The 23329-nt window shown below is 46.7% G+C and overlaps 1 protein-coding gene across 1 annotated transcript in view; it reads left to right on the top strand.

The window, feature by feature from the left end:
• Positions 1-10785, top strand: part of LOC138448119 (zinc finger protein 585A-like) — a 270147-nt gene extending 259362 nt beyond the window's left edge. Inside the window, exons 5-6 of the mRNA XM_069604668.1 lie at positions 4116-4141; positions 4514-10785. Coding sequence (XP_069460769.1) covers positions 4116-4141; positions 4514-5816 — 1329 coding nt within the window. The 3' untranslated portion in view covers positions 5817-10785. The remainder of the gene's footprint in view (positions 1-4115; positions 4142-4513) is intronic.
• Positions 10786-23329: the final 12544 nt, after the last annotated feature.

The following is a 23329-nucleotide window of genomic DNA, read 5'->3' as shown; positions in this document are numbered from 1 at the left end:
ATCTGCAACACACATACTCCAGACATCCCGCTCATCTCGGACTTGTGCCACAACAATGTTGATCTGGCAGCCATTAGAAATTGGGAACGGCTGGGAGTGTACACCTGGGAGTACCTATATGACGAGGGCTTGTTCCGGGACTTCTCCTCCTTACAAATGCACAATGGAATTCCCGTCGGCCAGTTCCTCTGGTACCTAAGGATCCGGAAACGAGCACGAACCAATTGGGACGTTTGGCCTGAGGAGCCTGAAACCAACCCCTTTGTGACACTTTTGTATAACCTGGGAGAAGGGCATAGACCAGTGTCTCATATATACAGCCACCTCAACGATAAGCCTAACCCCCACAGCCCTGATCTAAGATTTAAATGGAACATGGACCTGGGCCAAGAGATGTCAGACGGGGAGTGGGAGAGAGCATTGGCGTTCCCTAAGGAGGTTTCCAGGACCTCCAGGTTTAGACTGATTCAGCTCAATGTACTGTACCGCTCGTACTTAACGCCACACAAACTGGCACAGATCTACAAACAATCCCAACGAACATGCCCTTGGTGCAACAGGGATGAAGCGGATCTTATGCATATGTTTTGGGGGTGCACTAAGGCCCGCCAGCTCTGGGCTGCGGTCGAGCGGACCTGCAGGAGAGCTGGTATGACTAGGTATGGTTGGACTCCAGGAGAATCCTCTTGGGAACCTATCCCAGGCTCGCTAACATGAAGCACACTGTGAAGCTAATGGACTTGGCCTGCATCCTCACCAAGTGAACTATAGCCATGGCCTGGAAGCGACCGGATGGACCATGTTACCATGCAATGCGAGGTGAAATGGAACGCTGGGTTGGGGCAGAAACTGCGGCTTGGGAGGAGGGTATTGCCAATTCCCCTGACGATGCGAGCCAGGCTCTCGAAGCCTGGAGGGCCTTCACATGGGAACTCTTCCACCCCTCCAATGATGACAAACCCCCTTGAATAACTTACCCGCAGGAACACTAAACTACATATTGCAAGACTTTGTATATATCACAGCTTTGAGGTGCCTGGGCCACCCTCTCTCTCCCTCGATGGCTCCTCTCTTTCCTTCCTTCTTTTTCTGCGCTCCCCCTTCCCTTTCTGGATCTAATCTTGCAATAAGGCTCCGGTTAGACTACTCAGAGATGTTTACTGTTATCGTTAACAAGTTTTTAGTTATAATTGTGTTTTTTATTTTTTTTCCTATGGACAATCAGCAAATTTTGATAATTTGACCTTCCGCTGAAGTGGACACTCGTCTGCCACACTGCTGTTGTGTTTACCATAAATGCCAATAAAGAGATTTAAAAATAAACAGCAGACAGTACACCGAAACGGCTAGCACGCTGCATTTCAAACAAGGAGAAAGGTGGCAGGAAGTGAGAGGGTGGCGAGGAGAGAAGTGTCCTTGCCCTTTTCGTCCTAGCCTGCGGTGCCTTCATGGAAGAGAGCCTAAGACCACAAACAGTAGCAGAAGTGTCCTGCAACAGATGTCAACGGTACATGGGGCAAACCTATGCTGATAAGCAGGAGCGTGGGAAGCTCCCACGCTGTGATTCCGGCCTTGACTCCAAAAAGGCAACAGCCAAGCAGTTTGACGCAGCCGGTGAGGCGAGGGGAAAGCCGATAAGAACTGGGCAGTGATGAGTGAGAATCCCAAAGTGGCAAGTTTTGAACCAAAGCTGGGGAACTCTGAATGAACTATTAAAAATGGGAAGGGGAGACCAGCTGCAGAGAGAAAGCGGCACCACGTGGGTGCTAACTCGAGAGACTCTGGTCGATCCCCATATGAGATAAACTACAAGTGCCAGAAGGCCATAGTAAGGCCCATGAAATAGGTCAAAGTGGTTATACAAAGGGTCCATCAAAATCCCTGTACAATCGAAAGTCTTTGATCTACAAGCACTGTGAAAGAAAGGGAAGTGAATCCCACAGTGAAACTGAACATTAGAAACCAAGGGAATTGAATCTCATTAAACCAAGAGGGTCCGAGCCCGACCGAGGGAGATCCAGGGGTGAAGCGGTCACCCAAGAATATAAAGAAAAGAGGGGTCCGAGCCGGACCGAGAGAAATGCAGGGGTGAAGCTATCACCCAAAATTGACTAGAAACTGATATATTTTGGAATATGATTGAGAAGGGGCAGCGCCCAGAAGAGGTGGACCCATGGGTGAATACATCACCCGACGAACTTTAAGAAAAGAACTTTCATTTGTTAAAGAAACTTTTGTTTTGTTACTGGAACACGACAGGCCCAAAGGTGAGGGACTTTCTAAGGAAACAAAACTTGGCCATCGGCCGCACTGAGAGCAACCATTGGAACTATCTTCTCGTGCTGGAGAGGCCCACGATCATACTGTGCACCATGCTCCCATCTTGCCCTGTGTCCAAAATGTGGGGAACGGAGGTCCAGGCTACCGCATCCTGACATTATTTGAGAAAACTTTTTTCTTTTCTTGAGAACTATACCCCCCTTTTTGTATTATTTGTGAGGTTTGGCAATATGTGTCTTAGTATAGGCCTTTTTGATTTGACACGTCGCCACTAGGACTGCCTTGTTTTTCATTTTATGGTTGACGCTTGTTCCCATCTTAGAGTTGGGTTTGCCAACCTGAATACAGCATTTATTGTTCAATAAACACCCTTGTACTGTGATCACTTGTGTCTGTCTTACTTGTTATCACCATGAGTTTCTCACAATACATACTAAATTGTAACATTGCGCCAACATTGCTGTAACCCCAGTTACCAATATGGCATGAGCAACGCAAACCCTTCTTTACCATTGAGACCATTATCAACACCCCAGCATTAGGCAGTATTTTCAACAGGGCCTTAAGGGCATGCTCTTTTGGACAAGCACCTACTGGTATGTGCCAATAGTGTGACGGCATGAATTACGAATGCTGATGGGATGATGGTGTGGGAAGACTCCCAAAGACTTTTCCTCATTGCCAAAGATGTGATTGTGGTCTCTGATCTGAGTTCATACTTCCCGGCAATCTTTTGAGCGATTGATGTGTTTGCAGAGAAATCTGGGTTTAAAATCAAGGATTGGCTGTGTCCTCATGGCCTGCATGATTCTTAAAGTGGAAAGACACTGTTGCATTTTGCTTTAAACCTCAATTCAATCATTGCCTCTTCAATAGTCATGTCTGGTTTATAGTTGCGTGAGGGAACACTATACTAGTGCCCAAAGGACAACCTGCAAACCTAGTCTGAAGCAAATATGGCCTTCTGTTTATATATGGAAATGTGGAGGTGTATGTGCTTGTTGAGGCTTTGCTGTGTAAATGATGGAACATGAATGCACAGATCTGATAAGTAAAGTATCCGCTTAGTGTGGTGTGGATACTAAAAGTGACGTATAACTATAAATTAAACGCAATATTCCAGCTGCCATCACATCTGGGGCCAGATTACAGAAACATTGCACCGGTGCAAGTGCCAAGTTGCACAGTATTAGCACTAGGGGGAAGTTTGCCCCCTTTCCAAAAACACTGGGACATATTTGAAAACCTTTGTACCGTCACACGTGCAGTTTGGCATGTTACAAGCCTCAGGGCAAATATTGTTTTGTGAAAAAAGATACATTTTCAACACATTTTTTCGCCACAGTAAAGTTTGCCCTAGTGCCAATACAGATTGATATTAGCACTAAGGCAACATTTGCCCTTCTGCAAAAAAGCATTGAAAATATATATATTTTTGCACTAGGGCAATTTTTGCCTCGGTGCTTATAACATGCCAAACTACATTTGTCGTGATGTAAAGCGTTTGTAATGTGTCCCAGTGTTTTTAAAATTAGGGACCATTTAGCCCTAATGCTAATACCATGCAAATTTACACTTGCACTGGTGCAAGGTTTCTGTGATATGGCCCCTGTTTCATCAGTGTTGCATTATCTTGTAATCATTGGAGCAGTCCTTCACTGCCACCCATTGAGATACTTGTCCCCAATAGATGGGACTCCCAAGTACAATCAGTTACTACAAGAAGGCAATTAACTAGCATGCGTCACTAGTACTGAGAACCAGTCTACCTGGTAAATGTCAGTGATTTTCAAAATGTATAAATTATTAATGTGAATCTCATTTTAATTCTGTAGGTGACTGATGCCCAGAAAAAGACAAGGTGATGGACTAATACAACGCTTCATTGTGAGACTATGCACGATCTACACATCTAGAAGCATACACGTCTAGGAGCTAGTTGGCTTTTCAAAGTAACGAGATGCTGGCATTGGAGACGATTACCGAATCCCTGAATATTTTCTGCCAAACACCTTTATGCTAACATCCAGCATTGATACAACGGAATATATGGAATGGTAGACTGATCATAAGAACAGTGTATTCGTTTATGCAAGAAAAGCCTGTTGCTTAGCCGTTTATTCATGATAGAACACTTCTGGCATTTTATATATCATCTGAAGGTGGTTTATTTAAAGGATTGTGTAAATCATCTATAAATTGAAATGGTAAAAATGGTATCCGTGCACTGAACAAGCATAAACCGTGTTCATCACCAGAGACAATCTACAGATGAGAAACTTCATTTGTTTCCTGAATGCAGGAAAAGGTACAGTATGGAGAGAGTTCATATTCACCAAGTGAGGACCCATACTGGTGAAAAACCTCATCAGTGCACTGAATGTGGGAAATGCTTCACTGGCAAAGGACATCTTATTAATCACTTAAGAACACATACGGGTGAAAAACCTCATCAGTGCATTGAATGCGGGAAAAGGTTTAGCCAGAAGGGAAATCTTATTCGTCACCTGAGTACACATACAGGTGAAAAACCTCATCAGTGCACTGAATGTGGAAAATGCTTCACTGGCAAGGGAGAACTTATTTATCACCTAAGAACACATACTGGTGAAAAACCTTATCAGTGCACTGAATGCGGGAAAAGGTTTAGCCAGAAGGGAAATCTTATTCGTCACCTGAGTACACATACAGGGGAAAAACCTCATCAGTGCACTGAATGTGGGAAATCCTTCATTGGTAAGGGAGATCTTATTAATCACCTAAGAACACATACTGGTGAGAAACCTCATCAGTGCACTGAATGCGGGAAAAGGTTTAGCCACAAGGGACATCTTATTTGTCATCTGAACACACATACAGGAGAGCAACCTCATCCGTGCACTGAATGTGGGAAACCCTTCATGGCTAAAGGAGATCTTATTAATCACCTAAGAACACATACTGGTGAAAAACCTTATCAGTGCACTGAATGCGGGAAACGGTTTAGCCAGAAGGGAAATCTTATTCGTCACCTGAGTACACATACAGGTGAAAAACCTCATCAGTGCACTGAATGTGGGAAATCTTTCAGTGGCAAGGGAGATCTTAATAATCACCTAAGAACACATACTGGTGAGAAACCTCATCAGTGCACTGAATGCGGGAAAAGATTTAGCCATAAGGGATATCTTATATACCACCTGCGATTACATACAGGTGAAAAACCTCATCAGTACATTGAATGCGGGAAACGATTCACTGGCAAGGGACATCTTATTAATCGCCTAAGAACACACACTGGTAAAAAATCGCATAAGTGCACTGAATGCGGGAAAAGGTTCCGTCAGAAGGCACATCTTATTCATCACCTGAGAACACATACAGGTGAAAAACCTCATCAGTGCACTGAATGTGGGAAACGTTTCACTGGCAAAGGAGATCTTATTAATCACCTAAGAACACATACTGGTGAAAAACCTTATCAGTGCACTGAATGCGGGAAAAGGTTTACCCAGAAGGGAAATCTTATTCGTCACCTGAGTACACATACTGGTTAAATACCTCATCAGTGCACTAAATGCGGGAAAAGGTTTAGCAATAAGGCAGGTCTTCCGTTCCACCTGAGCGCACATACAGATGAGAAACCTCATCTACACTCGCCATTTTTAAATAAATGCAGTGGATTGGTTATTTGTTTTAAAAAATAAATCAGACTGAGATGCATGGCTATTTATGATCTATGAAGGCATATCTCCTCAGCTCATTGGTTTTAATTTGCAAATAAATACCTGTGTATCGCACAGTGAGCTTATTAAACAGGTTGCTGGTAAAACCCTGGTGTTATAACGATTCTGGGATATTAGAATCGGAGAGTCTGCCTTCTGTGGAACAGTACTCATCCTATAAAGCTGTGCTTGAAGGCCTATTCCAAATTAATTACCACTGGAAAAGTCAAAAAGTCTTAAAGGCATTGCTGGTAAATCAGTACTTGTAAACTCTATTCAGCTACTGTGAGGAGCTGTAAACTAATTCAGTACCAACTTTGCACTAAATGACTGGTCATTTGGTGCTAGAGAACTGTAGTAGGTCAGAAGGAGGTAGAAAAAGGGGTGGCCTTTATACAAATGACTTTATTCAAATTAGAAAGAAAGGCCTATCTGTCCCTAACAAAAAGGGCTTTTTCGCTACTTAACAAAAATCTAACTGGTGCTTGTTGTCAGTTTGATATAATATGATATGGCATTTATAAAGCACCTATACACAAGTGTTTCAAGGCGCGAGGCAAGGGAGGGGGACAGAGGGAACCCTGACACTAATCACAAAGGATTCATCAAAATAAAAAGGGGTGGTCCAGGAGAGTTACTCCCTTCTCCTGGACATGCTTATAGAGTCTTAATAGTCTACTTGCAAGTATTGCTTTGTTTTATTTGTAATCAGTTGCTTTAACTCCATAAGGGTATTCTTCCAGGTTTTGCTGGGGGTCACCTGCCTTGTTCTGACCACTCGCCAAATCTCGTTTTACCATTATCTACTCCGTAGTAACAAAATGTACTTTACAGGCTCCACAACCTTTTTCTCTACTAGGAACAGTACCCTGGGTCCCTTTTATCGGTTCCCTTTCTTAGTGACTCTTACACTTGGGGTCAATAGTATGAGGGGTCCCTGGTCACGCTTTATGCTGTTTTCTACTACTGGGACGAGTATGCTGACTCCCAAAGTATTCCTTATCTACTTTACTGGTTTCACAAATACTGGGATGAGTTTGTGGTGTCCCGTAGTGCTCTTTATTTACTTTACAATACTTTTGTTCTTACTCCGCTCCCCTACCAGTTCTCCCGCCACTCCTGTTACCTTTTGCTTGTTGGATTGGTCTTCACAGGATCTTCCTGTGGGGCGTGCTCGCATTCTCAGCATTTCTTCCTACTGCTTCTCTTACACCTCCCACAGCGCTGCAGAGCCATCTGCTCGCCGGTTTCGACATAGTTTATGGATCACCTCCTTGAGGTCACGCCACCACCCTGGACTGCTTCCCGCCTTGGCGAGTCGGTGGGCTGCCAGCCCCTGCACTGCTTCTCTTCCACGTTCACCACATACTCAGGTTGAGGACCACTCTGGTTTGTCTGGCTTCTAGCTTCCAGCTTTGAACTTCCTGGCCGTCACCTGCTCGATGAGAACTCGCAGATGCAAGTCATTCTTCAGTTTTTATATGTGTGGAACTATAGTCCTTTCTTACTTTCCATGCAGTATTCTTTACTACTCTGTCGTTCCGACTTTTCACAGTATTGTTTGATTTCAATGGGGGAGTGATCAGCATTACTCCTCCATTCTTTTTCTTTTCAATGGATTTGATTTTTGATTGAGAATTGGAAGTGGTGTTAAAGTAGCAAACAGTGGTCTCTTCAGGTTGGCTTATCAGGGACCTGATGGTTTAAGGGTCTCATAAAACAGTGGGTTAGGGAGTTTTTTCAAAGAACGGGAGTCCTTGGGGGTCATTCCGAGTCAGGTGGTAGGAGATACCGGCACCGGTAAGGAGACCGGTGCGGTAATCCCCTACTACCCGATTCCGAGGTCCCCTAATGGGACCCGTAAGGTACGTTTGGTCGGACCAAACGTACCTTACAGGTCCCGTTAGGGGACCAGGCCGGCTAATTACGGGCCTGCCAATAGCGCCTTCCCCATTCCCATTGAGCCCTATGTGGGCTCCAATGGGAATGGGGAATGGCATGTTCAATGGGGACTTACCAGTCCCGCCAGGGTCGGACTATACCGGTAAGTCCCCATTGAACTACACCGGTGCTGGACCCGTTATTGGTGGCAGTCATGCCGCAAATAGCACCATGACTACCACCAATCTCGGAATGAGGCCCCTTGTCTCTAAGAGGGTAGTCAATCCCTGTGAGGTCCAAGTTATTTCCACCACTAGGGGGAATGTTGCTTAGCGGCCTCACCTGCCTAGCCTCACAAAGAAGGGCTCCCCTCTGGGGAGAAGTGACGCGATCCTGTGAATCGTCACAGAACCTAGAGATGTGTGAACCTCATCAGAGGTGATTGTGGGAAAAGATTTATTGTCCTTCTAGATCTCTGCTGCCTTTGACCATCAGACTCTTCCACATAGGCCAAAGGGCAGGCATCTGGGACAGCCCCAACTCCGGCTTACAATTTCTGCTGGCTGATGGAACGTATACCACTATAATGCCTTCTTTAGTCCCGAAGCCTCTGCCTACAGGATGTGGCATGCCTCAGGGCTTCTCCTTGTCGCCTATTCTACTATTGGCAGAGCTCATCCGCTTGTATGACTTCGGGTTCTGTTCCTTTGCCGATGCCTCAGATCCTGAGCCACTTCTTTGGCGGCGTAGCATTGGTGTGGCTGTATGTTCAGAGCCGTAAGCCATTACCAAGAGGACGGGGCCACACTGGCTAAAGTTGCCTGCTGAGAAAACAGCCTTGGATGTTCCCTTCTGTCCCCCCTCTGAGATCTGTGCCAACACTGCCTATTTGTAGGTCAACATTGATCATGTGCTTTGTTTTCACTTGGACCTCAATGGGCCTGATCACAAGTTGGGCGGTAGCCTTGTAAATGCAGCGGTAACAATGTGACCTCAGCATTTAAGGGTCCACACAATATCGAGTCTGGCGTGTTTACCCCCAGCTCAGGCTGGGGGATTACAAGCTGGAAAAATTCCCATTTTTGGTGCAATTACTGCCAGCGCCAATTGCGCCAAGAATTCTGCATTAATGGGCCCAATGGAGGACAATGGGGAGTAACAGTTAGCACCCAACCCGTGATACGGCTGTAATACCGTCAGACGGGTAGGCGCTAACTCAAATAAAGTTGAGCGGGATACCGCCCAACTCGTGATGAGGCCCAGTAAATACTCACGTTGGCAGATGTTTTTTCTGCCTTAAGGTTTTGCAAACAATCCTGCTTTCCTTATGCCCCCTACACTGCCATCGGTGGTTACAACCCTAACATGTTCCACGCTGTACTGCAGCAGTGCCATTTATCTTGGCTGTCTCTGTTTTGTTAATGAAGGTCTTCAAGCAGCGCCTACGTTGCAGCCCTCCTTCTCTCAGGTGTTGGGAATGCTTAGCATGTCACGGGTCCCTCGCCCTTGGCTGCCTGTTATCGCTGATTGTTAAATATTTGTTTTGCAAACATGCTTTTTCTGGCCCAGAAACCCTCTTCTGCTGTCCCACCTTGAACCCTAGTGCCCTCACTGTGCCCTTACATCTGGCTCGTCTCTCCATGTTGGGGTTCCCCGTTTCATAAGGCTTATTTATATCTAGTAATGCAGCTCCTTGTGTCTGAAATGCCCACTCTCTGAGATGGCACATTACCACAGACCATCTGTCCTCCAGGCGCTTGATGGGGACCCATCTGTCCTTCTTTGCCTTTGCTTTTGTTTTTCCAGTTTTGCTTATGTTTTCATGTCCATCTGTTGTTGGCCCCAAGAAACCTTAAGATGAAAAAGCATGCTAGAAAAAAATAACTAAAAGAAGCGGAGCAGCGTACTTGAACTTTTAGGGAGTGGCGTACTTGATCTTTTACTCCCTAAAACCAGGCAGATATTCCCCAAAAAAAGTAGCAATGCTGCCATCCAGGAGAATAGCGCCCCAACACATGGCCTGCCCTTTTCCTTCACCCGTAGCATTCCATGTGAGTTAACAAGCATCCTTTGATTTTCTTGAACGACTAGGTGGAAGTTTCTTTTTCTGCTCCCAATTTAAGAAGTTTGAGTAAAATACTGCAACCTCAAAATGTCATCTGGGGCCGTACTTGTTCACAGCAGGGATGAGCCATGCACTGGGCATTTCATAAGCCTGGAATCTCCAGTTAGGCTGCAGATGTAAAGCACAGCTCTCGATTTCCCAGGAAAGCGTGTCTTCTAACTGACCTCTGCAACCTTTCTCCTTTTGAGGAAAATTCTTCATCTCTGGTCTCCTCCTACTACCAGGACCCTGGAAACCGTCCAACACCATTGCCTCCTGAAATTGGACCTTTGCGATTAGGAGACACTGGCCTGGCCTAGGATTGACATAACTGGGAGCGCATTACAGAAGAATGGATGCAATACCCACTGTATAAGCACTATTTGTACAAGAACGTTGTTGATGTGATGAGCAAGCTGAAGATCTCACCGGTTTTCCATTGTATGATATATAAATGTCTTTAAAAATGTACTTTTTTGTGATATATAATAGGAAGAGCAAATTCAACAGAAATATTCGCTGTGCTCTGATGAAATCTAATTCCTGCAAATTCGGAAATCAAATGGTGTCCTTTCTTGATAAAACGATGGCTAGTTGTTGGCTTGCCAATGTCAAAGTGGTTCTACATTAATTTAAAGAAGGAATATTGGACAAAATGTTGTGTACGTAGTGAAATGTCACACCAGTTAAGCTGACCAATTCCACATTTAAACCGTCACTGCCAGCGTTCATAAAAAGAATTACATGAAATGCTGATGGAAATAGTACTGAAATTCAGCCGCTATGTAATGACATTAAAAATCCTATCTTATTAGAGCCTCCATTGTATGTTTTGATCAGTTTCTTGTGTCTGTCTTTGCTCAGGTGCAGGCCACTTCCTGGAACAGGAGGGCACCTTGGCTATGATATCCGAGTTAGGCTTCAGATCTCAGTTTTATGTTGGAATGGGCGCCACTGGTTAGTTGTAATTGTAACTTTGTTATGTTCTCCCATTCCTTTCTGGCTGGTTTTTTGAGTTCTTTGTGGATCCCCACATTGTGTGCTGGTCTCTTCATAAGGAGCGGCTTACCTCGATAATCCATTTATGTTTCAGGTTTGGTTTGTAACCCGGGTAACTCTCCCTGGCCCGAGGGGCTGCTATTGAGTGTTTCCGAGTTAAACATTTGTCAAACAACTATTTCCTCTTAAATAATTTTAATGGCAAAATGTCCCTCCAGTTTATATTTACCTGAATTATTCTTTGAGGTCACACAGCTTTCATGACCTCCAGAGTTGTGATTAATGTGAAACATCTTATTTATGTGTTTAAAATGTTACCACCTTACCGTCCCGGGAGGATAGCTCAGCGGCAACGTGCGCGCCTTGGAAGGAAGACGACACGAAGCAACCCAGGTTCGATCCCCGGGTCCGTGTTTAGAAACCTCTGGGTGTTTAAGCGTGTTATAAATAAGCAACTAAGACAAAAAAAAAATTATTACGCATCCAAAAAACAAACAATTCCTGTAACAGCGCCTCGATGCCTGTGGACTGTGTGAGCGCTTTAAAAATGTAAAATAAACAAATAAATAAAAATAAACCTTATGTTTTTTTTTTTATTTTTTTTATTGTGCATATTAGCCAAACAGAATTTCGACGTTTTACACAGTATATCATAAGAAGATTAAAACATTCCTTGTTACAAAATTATACAATCACATAATCAACTCATTTGAAAACTTTAGGTAGTCTCACTACTTCCATTGACAGAAAAACTTCATTAACAGCAATTATTCTTTCCCAAAAATCATTAGAATCGGGCCATCTCCCTCTATCGAAGAACCTCTGCAATCACCCCTGAATCAGATCCCTTGTTCCCGGACAGGATAGAATTAAGTGCTTCATAGTTTGTTCAACGTTTTCATCACATTCTTGGCATATGTCCGATGGATACACACACATCACGAATATGCAATATTTCTAGCGTCGGCAGGATATTCAATTTAAATCGAAGAAAGTTCATCCTTGCCTTAGGATCAGGAAACTATCTCAGATAGGTAGGAAGGATAGCTCTCGGTCTATCATATAGGGAGAGGTTAGTAGACAATTTAGCTGCCCTTACCCCCTCAATGGTCCTAGACCAGTCCCTTCTCTTAATAAATTCCTTCAATCTCAAAGGGTTGGAATTCAGGGTATCAACATCCGTGTCTGCTGCTATAATGATATCAAGAGATTTTGTTTTCAGCATTTCCAAGAAGGTATTATACCCCTTTTTCATTTGGCAATGAACATCCCCATAGAGAGTGTCACATTGGGGATCCTTTATCAATCTAAATAATGAAACCCATCTCAATTCCATGGAAAATAAAAGAGACAGGAGACCCAACTCATATCGAACCAAGGCCATTGGAACAGCGTTTGGGAGGCTAAGGATCCTCTTCCATATTTTCGCCTCAACACGTTCCCAAATAATATGAAAACCTTGAATATTGCACTCAAGACCAAAAAGCAGCTTTGGTATGACCTTGCCCACATAGTACTTTATCAAGGGGGTAAGTGTAAATTTGCAATATTTTAGATATATCCTTATCATATGAGAACCCAATTTTGCTGCTTTCAGGTCTAATGTACTTATCAAGTCTATTTTAGTCAGGCATGGGGTGATCTTCGAGCCCAGATAAGTGAATTCCCTTACCACAGGAACAACTGTACCGTTGATTTTCCAAGAAAAATGTTTCGTCTTCGTCAAAGGGTGCTTAAAAATCATCACCTTGGATTTATCTGGGTTGATTTTCAGATCGTTAGCTAGTGCGTAATCTCCCAGTGCCGCCATTAGCCTTTGTAGGCCTATTTGCATGTAATCCAAGACCATGATATCGTCCGCATAGACTAAAAAGGAAAGCTTAGTCTCACCAATCTTGGGACTAGCCAACAAAAGAGCCAGAAAGGAATTTAAAATATCACCTTATGTTGGTGACAGCGTTATTGCTGTTAGTGCCCACCATTACTATGTGGTGAAGAAAATGTCAAAGACCCTCTGGAGCAAAATAAATACCTTGAGGGCTGCGACTGAGTCGGGGGTGGAGTTGAATGTATTGGCCACACAGGTGCTTAGTAAACCCGTGGGAGAATGATTGTGTGACCTGCTGCCAGTGCACCCCAGCGCCCCTAGAAAAACACACACCTCGTGGAAGGAATGAAAAAAAAGAATGATGGGTGTGGCACAGCGGGGAAAGACATTTAGAAATACACGGGACCACTGGATGCTAGGGAACACAGGTTTATACTAACAGAGTCACCCCTTGTTCCCTATTATCTGATTGGATACTTTCAAGAAAGTGGTCGTTAATGCACATATTAAACTTGCACAACCAACATGGCGCAGCACTGCCTACAACCACATTCCAATGTAAAGTGTGACCCCACAGGTCCTCCCAGGCAGGTAGGAGAAGATCTAAATCTTATTACATGTTAAGGTATAAAAGTGCACGACCAAGCATGCCTTATCATTGTAAAATATCCACATGGATTATCAAGTGCCTGACCTCTGCGTGCTTTATTCCAAAACCTTCTGGACCCTTATTATTAAAGTTTAAAATGTACACATTGACAAATACGTGACCTCATTTACACGTATGAAAAAAGCATAGCTCTGAGTATTTGCAGCCAGGGCAGCACAGCTCTGAGTAAATGCAAGGAGGCTGTAGGTATTACATATACAGCCCATAAGTGAGCGGTAGGCCAGGAGGCTGTGCAAGTAAGACTGGTTATGGAGGAGCCTGGTACACGGTGAGCCTTTGAGGGTACCAAGCAACCAGTCAGTGCAGCAGACAGGTAGGTTAGCAAGGAAGCTAGAGAGAGAAGGCAGAGGAGAAAAGGAAGGTCTTGAGCCACTTCCGGAACTTCAGGTTGTCCGGCTGTAGTCAAAGAGGGACAGGGAGACCATTCCAGACGGAGGCACCTGCATAGGAAAGTGACCTAGCCCCCACTCTCTGCTTGGAGAAGCGTCTGGCGCTCAGAGAGTTGGAAGTAGCTGAGCGAAGGGCTCTAGAAGGAAGGTATTTAGGCAGAGATAGTTGGATATAGTGAGGTCCCCGGCCCCAGAAAGCCTTGTGGACGATGCAGAGGGTCTTGAACTTCCTTGCAGCCACCGGGAGCCAGTGGATAGATGTCAGGGCTGGAGAGATGGGGTCCCTGGGCTTGAGGCCAAGGATAAGTCTTGCAGTCATGTTCTGGATTATTTGCAGGGGGCGAAGAGTAAGATATGATATGATATGATATGGCATTTGTAACGCGCCTATACACAAGTGTTTAGAGTTAGGCAGATTGAGAAAGAGGCTGTTGCAATAGTCCAGCCTGGAGAGAAACAGAGCTCTGGAGACAGTGTGCTTCTGTGGGGAGGTGAGAAAAGGTAAAATACCCCTGAGGAAGTGCAACTGGAAGTGGGCCTTCTTGGCAAGGTCTGTGATGTGTGGAGGGAAGGAAAGAGTGGAGTCAAAGATGAAACCCAGGTTTTTTGCCTCACCGGAAGGCGAGGATAGAGAGCCCAAGGAGGGAGGGTAGTGTGAGAGAGGGAACGCGGGAGCAGGGGTCCGAAAGAGAAGGATCTCAGTCTTACTTGCATCAAAGCAGAGATAGTTTGAGGCGACCACTCCTGAATTGCGAATAGACAGTCAAGAATGAACGAGGAAGGAGACGAGGCCGAGGAAAGCTTAAAAGAAAGCGGATTGTCATCCACATAACACTGAAAGTTAGAAAAGAAGGTAGAGATCAGGTGGGCCAAAGGGGCCATATAGACATTGAAGAGCCAGGGTGAGAGGATAGAGCCCTGGGGGACACCACATGTGGAGAGAGGTGTTGGAGAGAAAGGAACCAAGTTAGGCCTAGGAGGGTCGGTCCAGGAGGAAGGAGTTCAGCCATGCCAGAGCCTGATCCATAATGCCCAGATGCACACGCAGTCGATTGATCAGGGTGATGCTGTTGGGCTGCACCCTTTAATTTGAATCAACCTTAAGTTTAGTTTGTCCTTTTTGAACTCTGTGAAGGCCACATCACATAACCCCCTCCCATTGAGCACAAGACATGAACATGTTATATGAGTGTTTTGAGCCAAGGTGATACTGAATGTATGCAAGTCCTGTGAATATGGCATCATGGACCTTACTAAGAAGTCTCAATTCCAGCTCCACCTCCTCAGAGGTATTCTTCTTTTTCTCACCTTCCTCCAGAAGCTCAATGTCTCCAGAGTTCTGGTCCTCTCCAGGCTGGATAACTGCAACAACCTCTTTCCCAATCTCCCTCTTTCCGCCCTACACCCCCTTGAGCTAATCCAAAATAGCACTATAAGACTTAACCTTGGCCTCAGGCCCAGGGACTGTATCTCTACAGCTTTAAAATGTCTCCACTGTCAGCCAGTGGCGGCAAGGATCAAATTCAAGGCCCTCTGCATCAACCACAAGGCCATCTGCATCAACCTCAAGGCCTGCTGCATCAACCACAAGGCCCTCTGCATCAACCACAAGGCCCTCTGCATCAACCACAAGGCCCTCTGCATCAACCACAAGGCCCTCTGCATCAACCACAAGGCCCTCTGCATCAACCACAAGACCCTCTGCATCAACCACAAGACCCTCTGCATCAACCACAAGGCCCTCTGCATCAACCACAAGACCCTCTGCATCAACCACAAGACCCACAAGACCCTCTGCATCAACCGCAAGGCCCTCTGCATCAACCACAAGGCCCTCTGCATCAACCACAAGGCCCTCTGCATCAACCACAAGACCCTCTGCATCAACCACAAGGCCCTCTGCATCAACCACAAGGCCCTCTGCATCAACCACAATACCCTCTGCATCAACCACAAGGCCCTCTGCATCAACCACAAGGCCCTCTGCATCAACCAAAAGGCCCTCTGCATCAACCACAAGGCCCCCTGCATCAACCACAAGACCCTCTGCATCAACCACAAGACCATCTGCATCAACCACAAGACCCTCTGCATCAACCACAAGGCCCTCTGCATCAACCACAAGACCCTCTGCATCAACCACAAGACGCTCTGCATCAACCACAAGACCCTCTGCATCAACCACAAGCCCCTCTGCATCAACCAGGCCCTCTGCATCAACCACAAGGCCCTCTGCATCAACTACAAGACCCTCTGCATCAACCACAAGACCCTCTGCATCAACCACAAGACCCTCTGCATCAACCAGGCCCTCTGCATCAACCACAAGGCCCTCTGCATCAACCCTCTGCCCGTGATCCTGCCTTCCCTGGACTTGCCTAGCACCCTCCTGCTCTAAGGAGCGCAACGCGATTGGCTCTCTTCCAGCTTTTCAGAGCCTATCACCTCGCCAGCTAGCGAGCGCCAGCCCACCAGCCAAGGCACACCTCTAAGGCTAAGACCCCTGTCGTGAGCCTGTCTGGAGCCAGAGGAGCCGCTGCCCGCTGTTCTCCCAATTTACGTATCCAGTTCCAGGCCTCAAAGGGTAAGCCCTTCACTACTGCGCACATATTCTCTGCATTGTTGATCCCTACCCCGTGCCGTACCATGCGCAAGGCCTGCCTGCCCTCCCTAACTGTGACCCTTATCTCCTCCTGTCGCCGCCGGCCCTACTAGTGCTCCGGCTTCACGCTCGGCCTCACATTTGAACAACTGCTGCAGCCGTTACCTAACCCCACTCCCATATGCACTGCCACTAGTGCCTGGGCCTGCCACCGTTGCAGACAAAGATCTTGGTGCATGTGCCTCTAAGCACTACACCACCGCACCGTGGTGATGCACAAAGGGACATTCATCCTACGCCCTCGCTTAACTGCATGATCTTCAGCTCCACCAGACTGTGCCCAAATAACACTGCCTACTGCCATGCTTGCTACATGTCACTCTAACTCTTAACTATTACTGCTGGTTCCCGAATATGCTACTAATTTTGCCTCCATTATTATAAATACTCTGCCCTAGCCACCCATGATTGCCTGACACCTCATACAGTAGTCACACTGTCCTAACATCTAATCTTGTGCCACACATGTCCTACTATTTGTTTGCAGTGCCTAATACCTACCTGTATTGCCATTTTCCTTATGCACTCTGCACTAACTTTGTTGCATTCAGATTGTTTTGCATTGCCTTCTGATTGTTGTGCTCTGCACTAGCTGCTCCGCCAATTGAGTTGCTCCTTGCACCCAGTGCACTGCCATCTGATAGTTGAATCTAGCACCCAGCTGCTCCCCATTTGACTGTTGTTCTATGCACCTAGCTGTACTGCCATTTGATAATTGCATCTAGCCCCCAGCTGCTCCCCATTCGACTGTTGTTCTATGCACCTAGCTCTACTGCCATTTTATAATTGCATATAGCACCCAGCTGCTCCCCGTTTGACTGTTGTTCTATGCACCTAGCTCTACTGCCATTTGATAATTGCATATAGCACCCAGCTGCTCCCCATTCGACTGTTGTTCTATGCACCTAGCTGTACTGCCATTTTATAATTGCATATAGCACCCAGCTGCTCCCCGTTTGACTGTTGTTCTATGCACCTAGCTGTACTGCCATTTGATAATTGCATCTAGCACCCAGCTGCGCCCCGTTTGACTGTTGTTCTATGCACCTAGCTGTACTGCCATTTGATAATTGCATCTAGCCCCCAGCTGCTCCCCGTTTGACTGTTGTTCTATGCACCTAGCTCTACTGCCATTTGATAATTGCATCTAGCCCCCAGCTGCTCCCCATTTGACAGTTGTTCTATGCACCTAGCTATACTGCCATTTGATAATTGCATATAGCACCCAGCTGCTCCCCGTTTGACAGTTGTTCTATGCACCTAGCTGTACTGCCATTTTATAATTGCATATAGCACCCAGCTGCTCCCCGTTTGACTGTTGTTCTATGCACCTAGCTGTACTGCCATTTGATAATTGCATCTAGCACCCAGCTGCTCCCCGTTTGACTGTTGTTCTATGCACCTAGCTCTACTGCCATTTGATAATTGCATATAGCACCCAGCTGCTCCCCATTTGACTGTTGTTCTATGCACCTAGCTGTACTGCCATTTGATAATTGCATCTAGCCCCCAGCTGCTCCCCATTTGACAGTTGTTCTATGCACCTAGCTCTACTGCCATTTGATAATTGCATATAGCACCCAGCTGCTCCCCATTTGACTGTTGTTCTATGCACCTAGCTCTACTGCCATTTCATAATTGCATCTAGCCCCCAGCTGCTCCCCATTCGACTGTTGTTCTATGCACCTAGCTCTACTGCCATTTTATAATTGCATATAGCACCCAGCTGCTCCCCGTTTGACTGTTGTTCTATGCACCTAGCTGTACTGCCATTTGATAATTGCATCTAGCACCCAGCTGCTCCCCGTTTGACTGTTGTTCTATGCACCTAGCTCTACTGCCATTTGATAATTGCATATAGCACCCAGCTGCTCCCCGTTTGACTGTTGTTCTATGCACCTAGCTGTACTGCCATTTGATAATTGCATATAGCACCCAGCTGCTCCCCGTTTGACTGTTGTTCTATGCACCTAGCTGTACTGCCATTTTATAATTGCATCTAGCACCCAGCTGCCCCCCGTTTGACTGTTGTTCTATGCACCTAGCTATACTGCCATTTGATAATTGCATCTAGCCCCCAGCTGCTCCCCGTTTGACTGTTGTTCTATGCACCTAGCTCTACTGCCATTTGATAATTGCATCTAGCACCCAGCTGCTCCCCGTTTGACTGTTGTTCTATGCACCTAGCTCTACTGCCATTTGATAATTGCATATAGCACCCAGCTGCTCCCCGTTTGACTGTTGTTCTATGCACCTAGCTGTACTGCCATTTGATAATTGCATCTAGCACCCAGCTGCTCCCCGTTTGACTGTTGTTCTATGCACCTAGCTCTACTGCCATTTTATAATTGCATATAGCACCCAGCTGCTCCCCGTTTGACTGTTGTTCTATGCACCTAGCTGTACTGCCATTTGATAATTGCATCTAGCACCCAGCTGCTCCCCGTTTGACTGTTGTTCTATGCACCTAGCTCTACTGCCATTTGATAATTGCATCTAGCCCCCAGCTGCTCCCCATTCGACTGTTGTTCTATGCACCTAGCTCTACTGCCATTTGATAATTGCATCTAGCACCCAGCTGCTCCCCATTCGACTGTTGTTCTATGCACCTAGCTATACTGCCATTTGATAATTGCATCTAGCACCCAGCTGCTCCCCATTTGACTGTTGTTCTATGCACCTAGCTCTACTGCCATTTGATAATTGCATCTAGCACCCAGCTGCTCCCCGTTTGACTGTTGTTCTATGCACCTAGCTCTACTGCCATTTGATAATTGCATCTAGCCCCCAGCTGCTCCCCATTCGACTGTTGTTCTATGCACCTAGCTGTACTGCCATTTGATAATTGCATCTAGCACTCAGCTGCTCCCCGTTTGACAGTTGTTCTATGTACCTAGCTGTACTGCCATTTGATAATCGCATCTAGCACCTAGCTGCGCCCTATTTGGCTGTCGCCCTCTGCACCTAGTTGCCCCGCCTCTTGACTGCTGCCTCTAGCTACTAGCTACTTCGCCATCCGATCACAGCTCTCTATACCCATACTCGCCATGCAACACCCTCAACCAACCAACACATCAGCTGCCCTCCACTCCTTCCCCTCCAACATCCCCCCCACCTACTTCCTACCCTCTTTCTTCACTAAAAGCAACATCACCACACACTCTCTTACACCCACTATCGCATCACGCACAAGACCCACTAACATCAGGAACCAACTCCTGGGACTCCGTTCTAGGTACCCCAACACCTCCCCTCAAGCTCCACCCAACCCATCCAAGACCACAGAAACGCCCACTCACACAGCCAAACCAACTGCACAGGCACCAGTCCCGACGCTCCCTAACACTGCCTCACCTGTTCCACACAACACCACCCCTTCCACTTCCCAGCCGCCACACAACCTTCAGTGTGCCCTCATCAATGCTAGATCCATCCCTGCACATGCCACTGAAATCCATGAACTCCTAATCAATCTGGACTTCGACATCCTAGCCATCACTGAGACCTGGCTACATAGCGCCACAGGGCAAGCCCTCAACCTTGCCATCCCACAGGGCTACTCCATCATCAGGCAAGACCGCCTCTCCTCAGTAGGAGGAGGGGTAGCACTCATTCTGAAAGACCACCTAGAGGCCAGACAAATCACATCAAACTTGGGTGACACCACAGACTCCCTTGCTATAAAAATCTCCCTTTTCCCCAACTCCACCATCACCATCAACCTCGTCTACTGCCCACCCGGCCCACTATCGGATTTCCATGAGAACCTCTTACATCACTTTACAGAAAACCTAAAACTCACCTCCAAAAGCATCCTAGGAACTAGGCTTCAACCAAAAAATAAGCTTGCCCACACATGACAAAGGTCGCATCCTTGATTGGGTAACCAACCACAACTGTCAGATCGACGTTAGCTCCATTACCCCCATTCCTTGGTCAGACCACCACCTGCATCAACCACAAGACCCTCTGCATCAACCACAAGGCCCTTTGCATCAACTACAAGGCCCTCTGCATCAACTACAAGGCCTTCTAAATTGAATTTTATTGAATTGATATTTTATTTATATCACGCTCATACACTGGTATTTCAGAGCGCGACAAGGCAAGGGAGGGGAAACGGGGGAGAACCAAAAAAATAAATAAGTAAAAACAACATTGCTAGGCCCAGTAACATTGAGAACGTGCAAGTGCATGGGAGAGAGGGAGGGGAAAAGTGCATGGAAGGGGGAGAAGTGGAAAGTGCGGAGCAAAGGAGAAACAGAATAAATAATATTAAAATAAATAAATAAGAGGCAACAGTGGTAGTGCAGCCAGCAAGTGGCAAGTGCTAGGTTTAAGGCAGCAGACAGGGTAAGTCTGATAAGTGCAGGAAGAACAAAGGGGGGAATGTATGGGTACAGATACAGACCCCAGTGCAAGGGGTGGCCCAGGGGCAGTGATGGAGGGTGGCAGCGTGAGCAGGTACCTGGGCCCGGAGGACAGAGGATGGCCAGGTGAACAGTGCCAGGAGAGAACAAATCAGCAGGGGAGAGGGGGAGCGAAGGCAGAAGCAAAGAGGATGGTCTTGAGGTGCTTCCGGAACCGGAGATGGTTCTCCTTGAGTTTTAGAGTGGCAGACAGGCTGTTCCAGAGGGAGGCCACAGACAGTGATCTACCCCCAGCTCGTTTCTTTGAAAAACGGCTGAACCTGAAGGAATTGGAGGTAGAGGAGTGAAGGGCTCGAGAGGGGAGGTATTTGCGGAGGGATAGCTGAAGGTAATTTGGACCCAGGCCCCAGAAAGCCTTGTGGACAATGCAGAGGCTTTTGAATTTAATTCTCACATCCACTTTGAGCCAATGGAGTGATTTCAGAGCTGGAGAGATACGATCCCAGGGCTTGAGGCCAAGGACAAGTCTTGCAGTCCTGTTCTGGATTAGTTGCAGAGGGTGGAGAGTAGAGGCAGGTAGATTTAGAAAGAAGCTGTTACAATAGTCCAACCTAGAGAGAACCAGAGCTTGGGAGACCGTGAGCTTCTGGGGGAAGGAGAGGAAGGGCAGAGCACCTCTGAGGAGGTGTAGAAAAAAGTTTGACTTTTTAGAGACCTCAGAGATGTGGGCGGAGAAGGAAAGTGTGGAGTCAAAGATGACCCCAAGGTTCTTAGCCTCGCAGGTGGGGGTAGGAGGACGGCCAGAGAGTGAGGGGAAAGGATGGTGGAGGTGTACCGATGAGGAGGATCTCTGTCTTACTGGCATTCAAAGATCAATGGCGGCACACCAATCTTGAATGGCAGTTAGGCAATCAGAGATGGGAGAGGAGGTGGCTGAAGGCAGCCTGAAAATGAGTTCAGTGTCTTCTGGTGACTGGGACCACGCTATCTCCAACTTTCCCTCCCAAAATTCTCCCCTGCTAGAGCCCTATGCTCCTCTAACACCAACTCTTTCACTGTCAAATGTTTCTCTAAGCAGAAATTGGGGGCAGAGCTCTCTCCTCGGCTGGCACCTCACTCTGGAACAGCCTCCCTGCCCCTCTCAGACTTCTCAAGTTCCGGAAACTTCTCAAAACTCTGCTCTCCTCGTCCTCTTTCCCTTCCCTGCTAACCCCCCACTGCCACTGTGGCTGGTGACCTGATCCTCATGAATCTTTACAAGATTCCAGGCTCTTCTTCCCAGTCGATACCAGCACCACCTCCCGCTGCACTGCCCTGCAGGCCCTACTTGGTGGCTCTGCCTCCCACTCGAGTCTCGGGAGGATAGCTCAGGGGGAACATGCTCGCCTTGGAAGGAAGACGACACGGAGCACCACAGGTTCAAACCCTGGGTCCGCGCTTAGAAACCTCTGGGTATTAAGCGCGTTATAAATAACCCATCATATCATATCTTACCCATGGCAGCTGCCTATACTTGCACTTAGCTTGAGGTTCGCCTCCCTGGCAACCCCTTAACACTTCCCTCCTGGGCCCTCTACCAGCATGTTTCCACTCCTCTGCCCCCCCCGGACCTCCACGTCTCTTCACTGCACTTGCATGGCTGAATGCCACAAGGACTAGTGGGACCATGACTGTATTTTACTGTTTTGCTATTATATTCCCTCTGTCCCCCTCCCATTTAGCCTTGTGGCGCTTTGAAACACTACTTCATTGTATAAAGCACCCAACAAATGCTAAATAAATAAAATAGCTCTCAACAAATTACTTGAGTCTAACGCAAGTTCATTTATCTCTATGTTAATTTCCTGCACCACTGTTTGCAAACAGCCCACTCTTTCGTATTTATCTCATGGTCCATATTGACCATATTGAGGTCAGTTCAGTGCTGTAAAAGTGGGCTGCACCAGCCCATGGGAGCACATGGCGACGGCCAGGAAGGCATCTCCAGTCCGCGCATGAGCGTGAGAAGGTTTTCACAGCATGTGTTTCATGATTCCTGATGGTGTGCGTCTGCACAAACACTATACACATGTCCGTGTTCAAGTGACGGGAAGTGTGCAAGAAGCCGAAGGAGACTGTTGTAAAGTCTTTCACTAGACATCAGGATGCATCACGGAAGCACAGACCTGCTGTGGAGTCGAGATTTGGTTCCAGGCAAGGCTTTATTTTACATATGTACATTACTCCAGTTTCTCTTGTATATATGTACAGTCACGTATAGACACTGACACGAACATGGACAGGTATAAACATAACTAACAAAGGAGTGGACCCACCGGCCATCCAACCATCCCAGCTCAGGCCCCCAACTGACACTCTCAGAACATTCACACACAGATCCACTGGACATTCTCCTGAGCTGCATTCATGCACCAACATTCCTACAGCAGTCACCCAGGCCAG

This window comes from Ambystoma mexicanum, chromosome 3q (assembly GCF_040938575.1).
Source record: "Ambystoma mexicanum isolate Mex_15411 chromosome 3q, UKY_AmexF1_1, whole genome shotgun sequence".
Taxonomy (NCBI): Eukaryota; Metazoa; Chordata; class Amphibia; order Caudata; family Ambystomatidae; genus Ambystoma; species Ambystoma mexicanum.
Note: the sequence above shows the minus strand (reverse complement) of the source record. Positions and strands in the feature narration are given on the sequence as shown.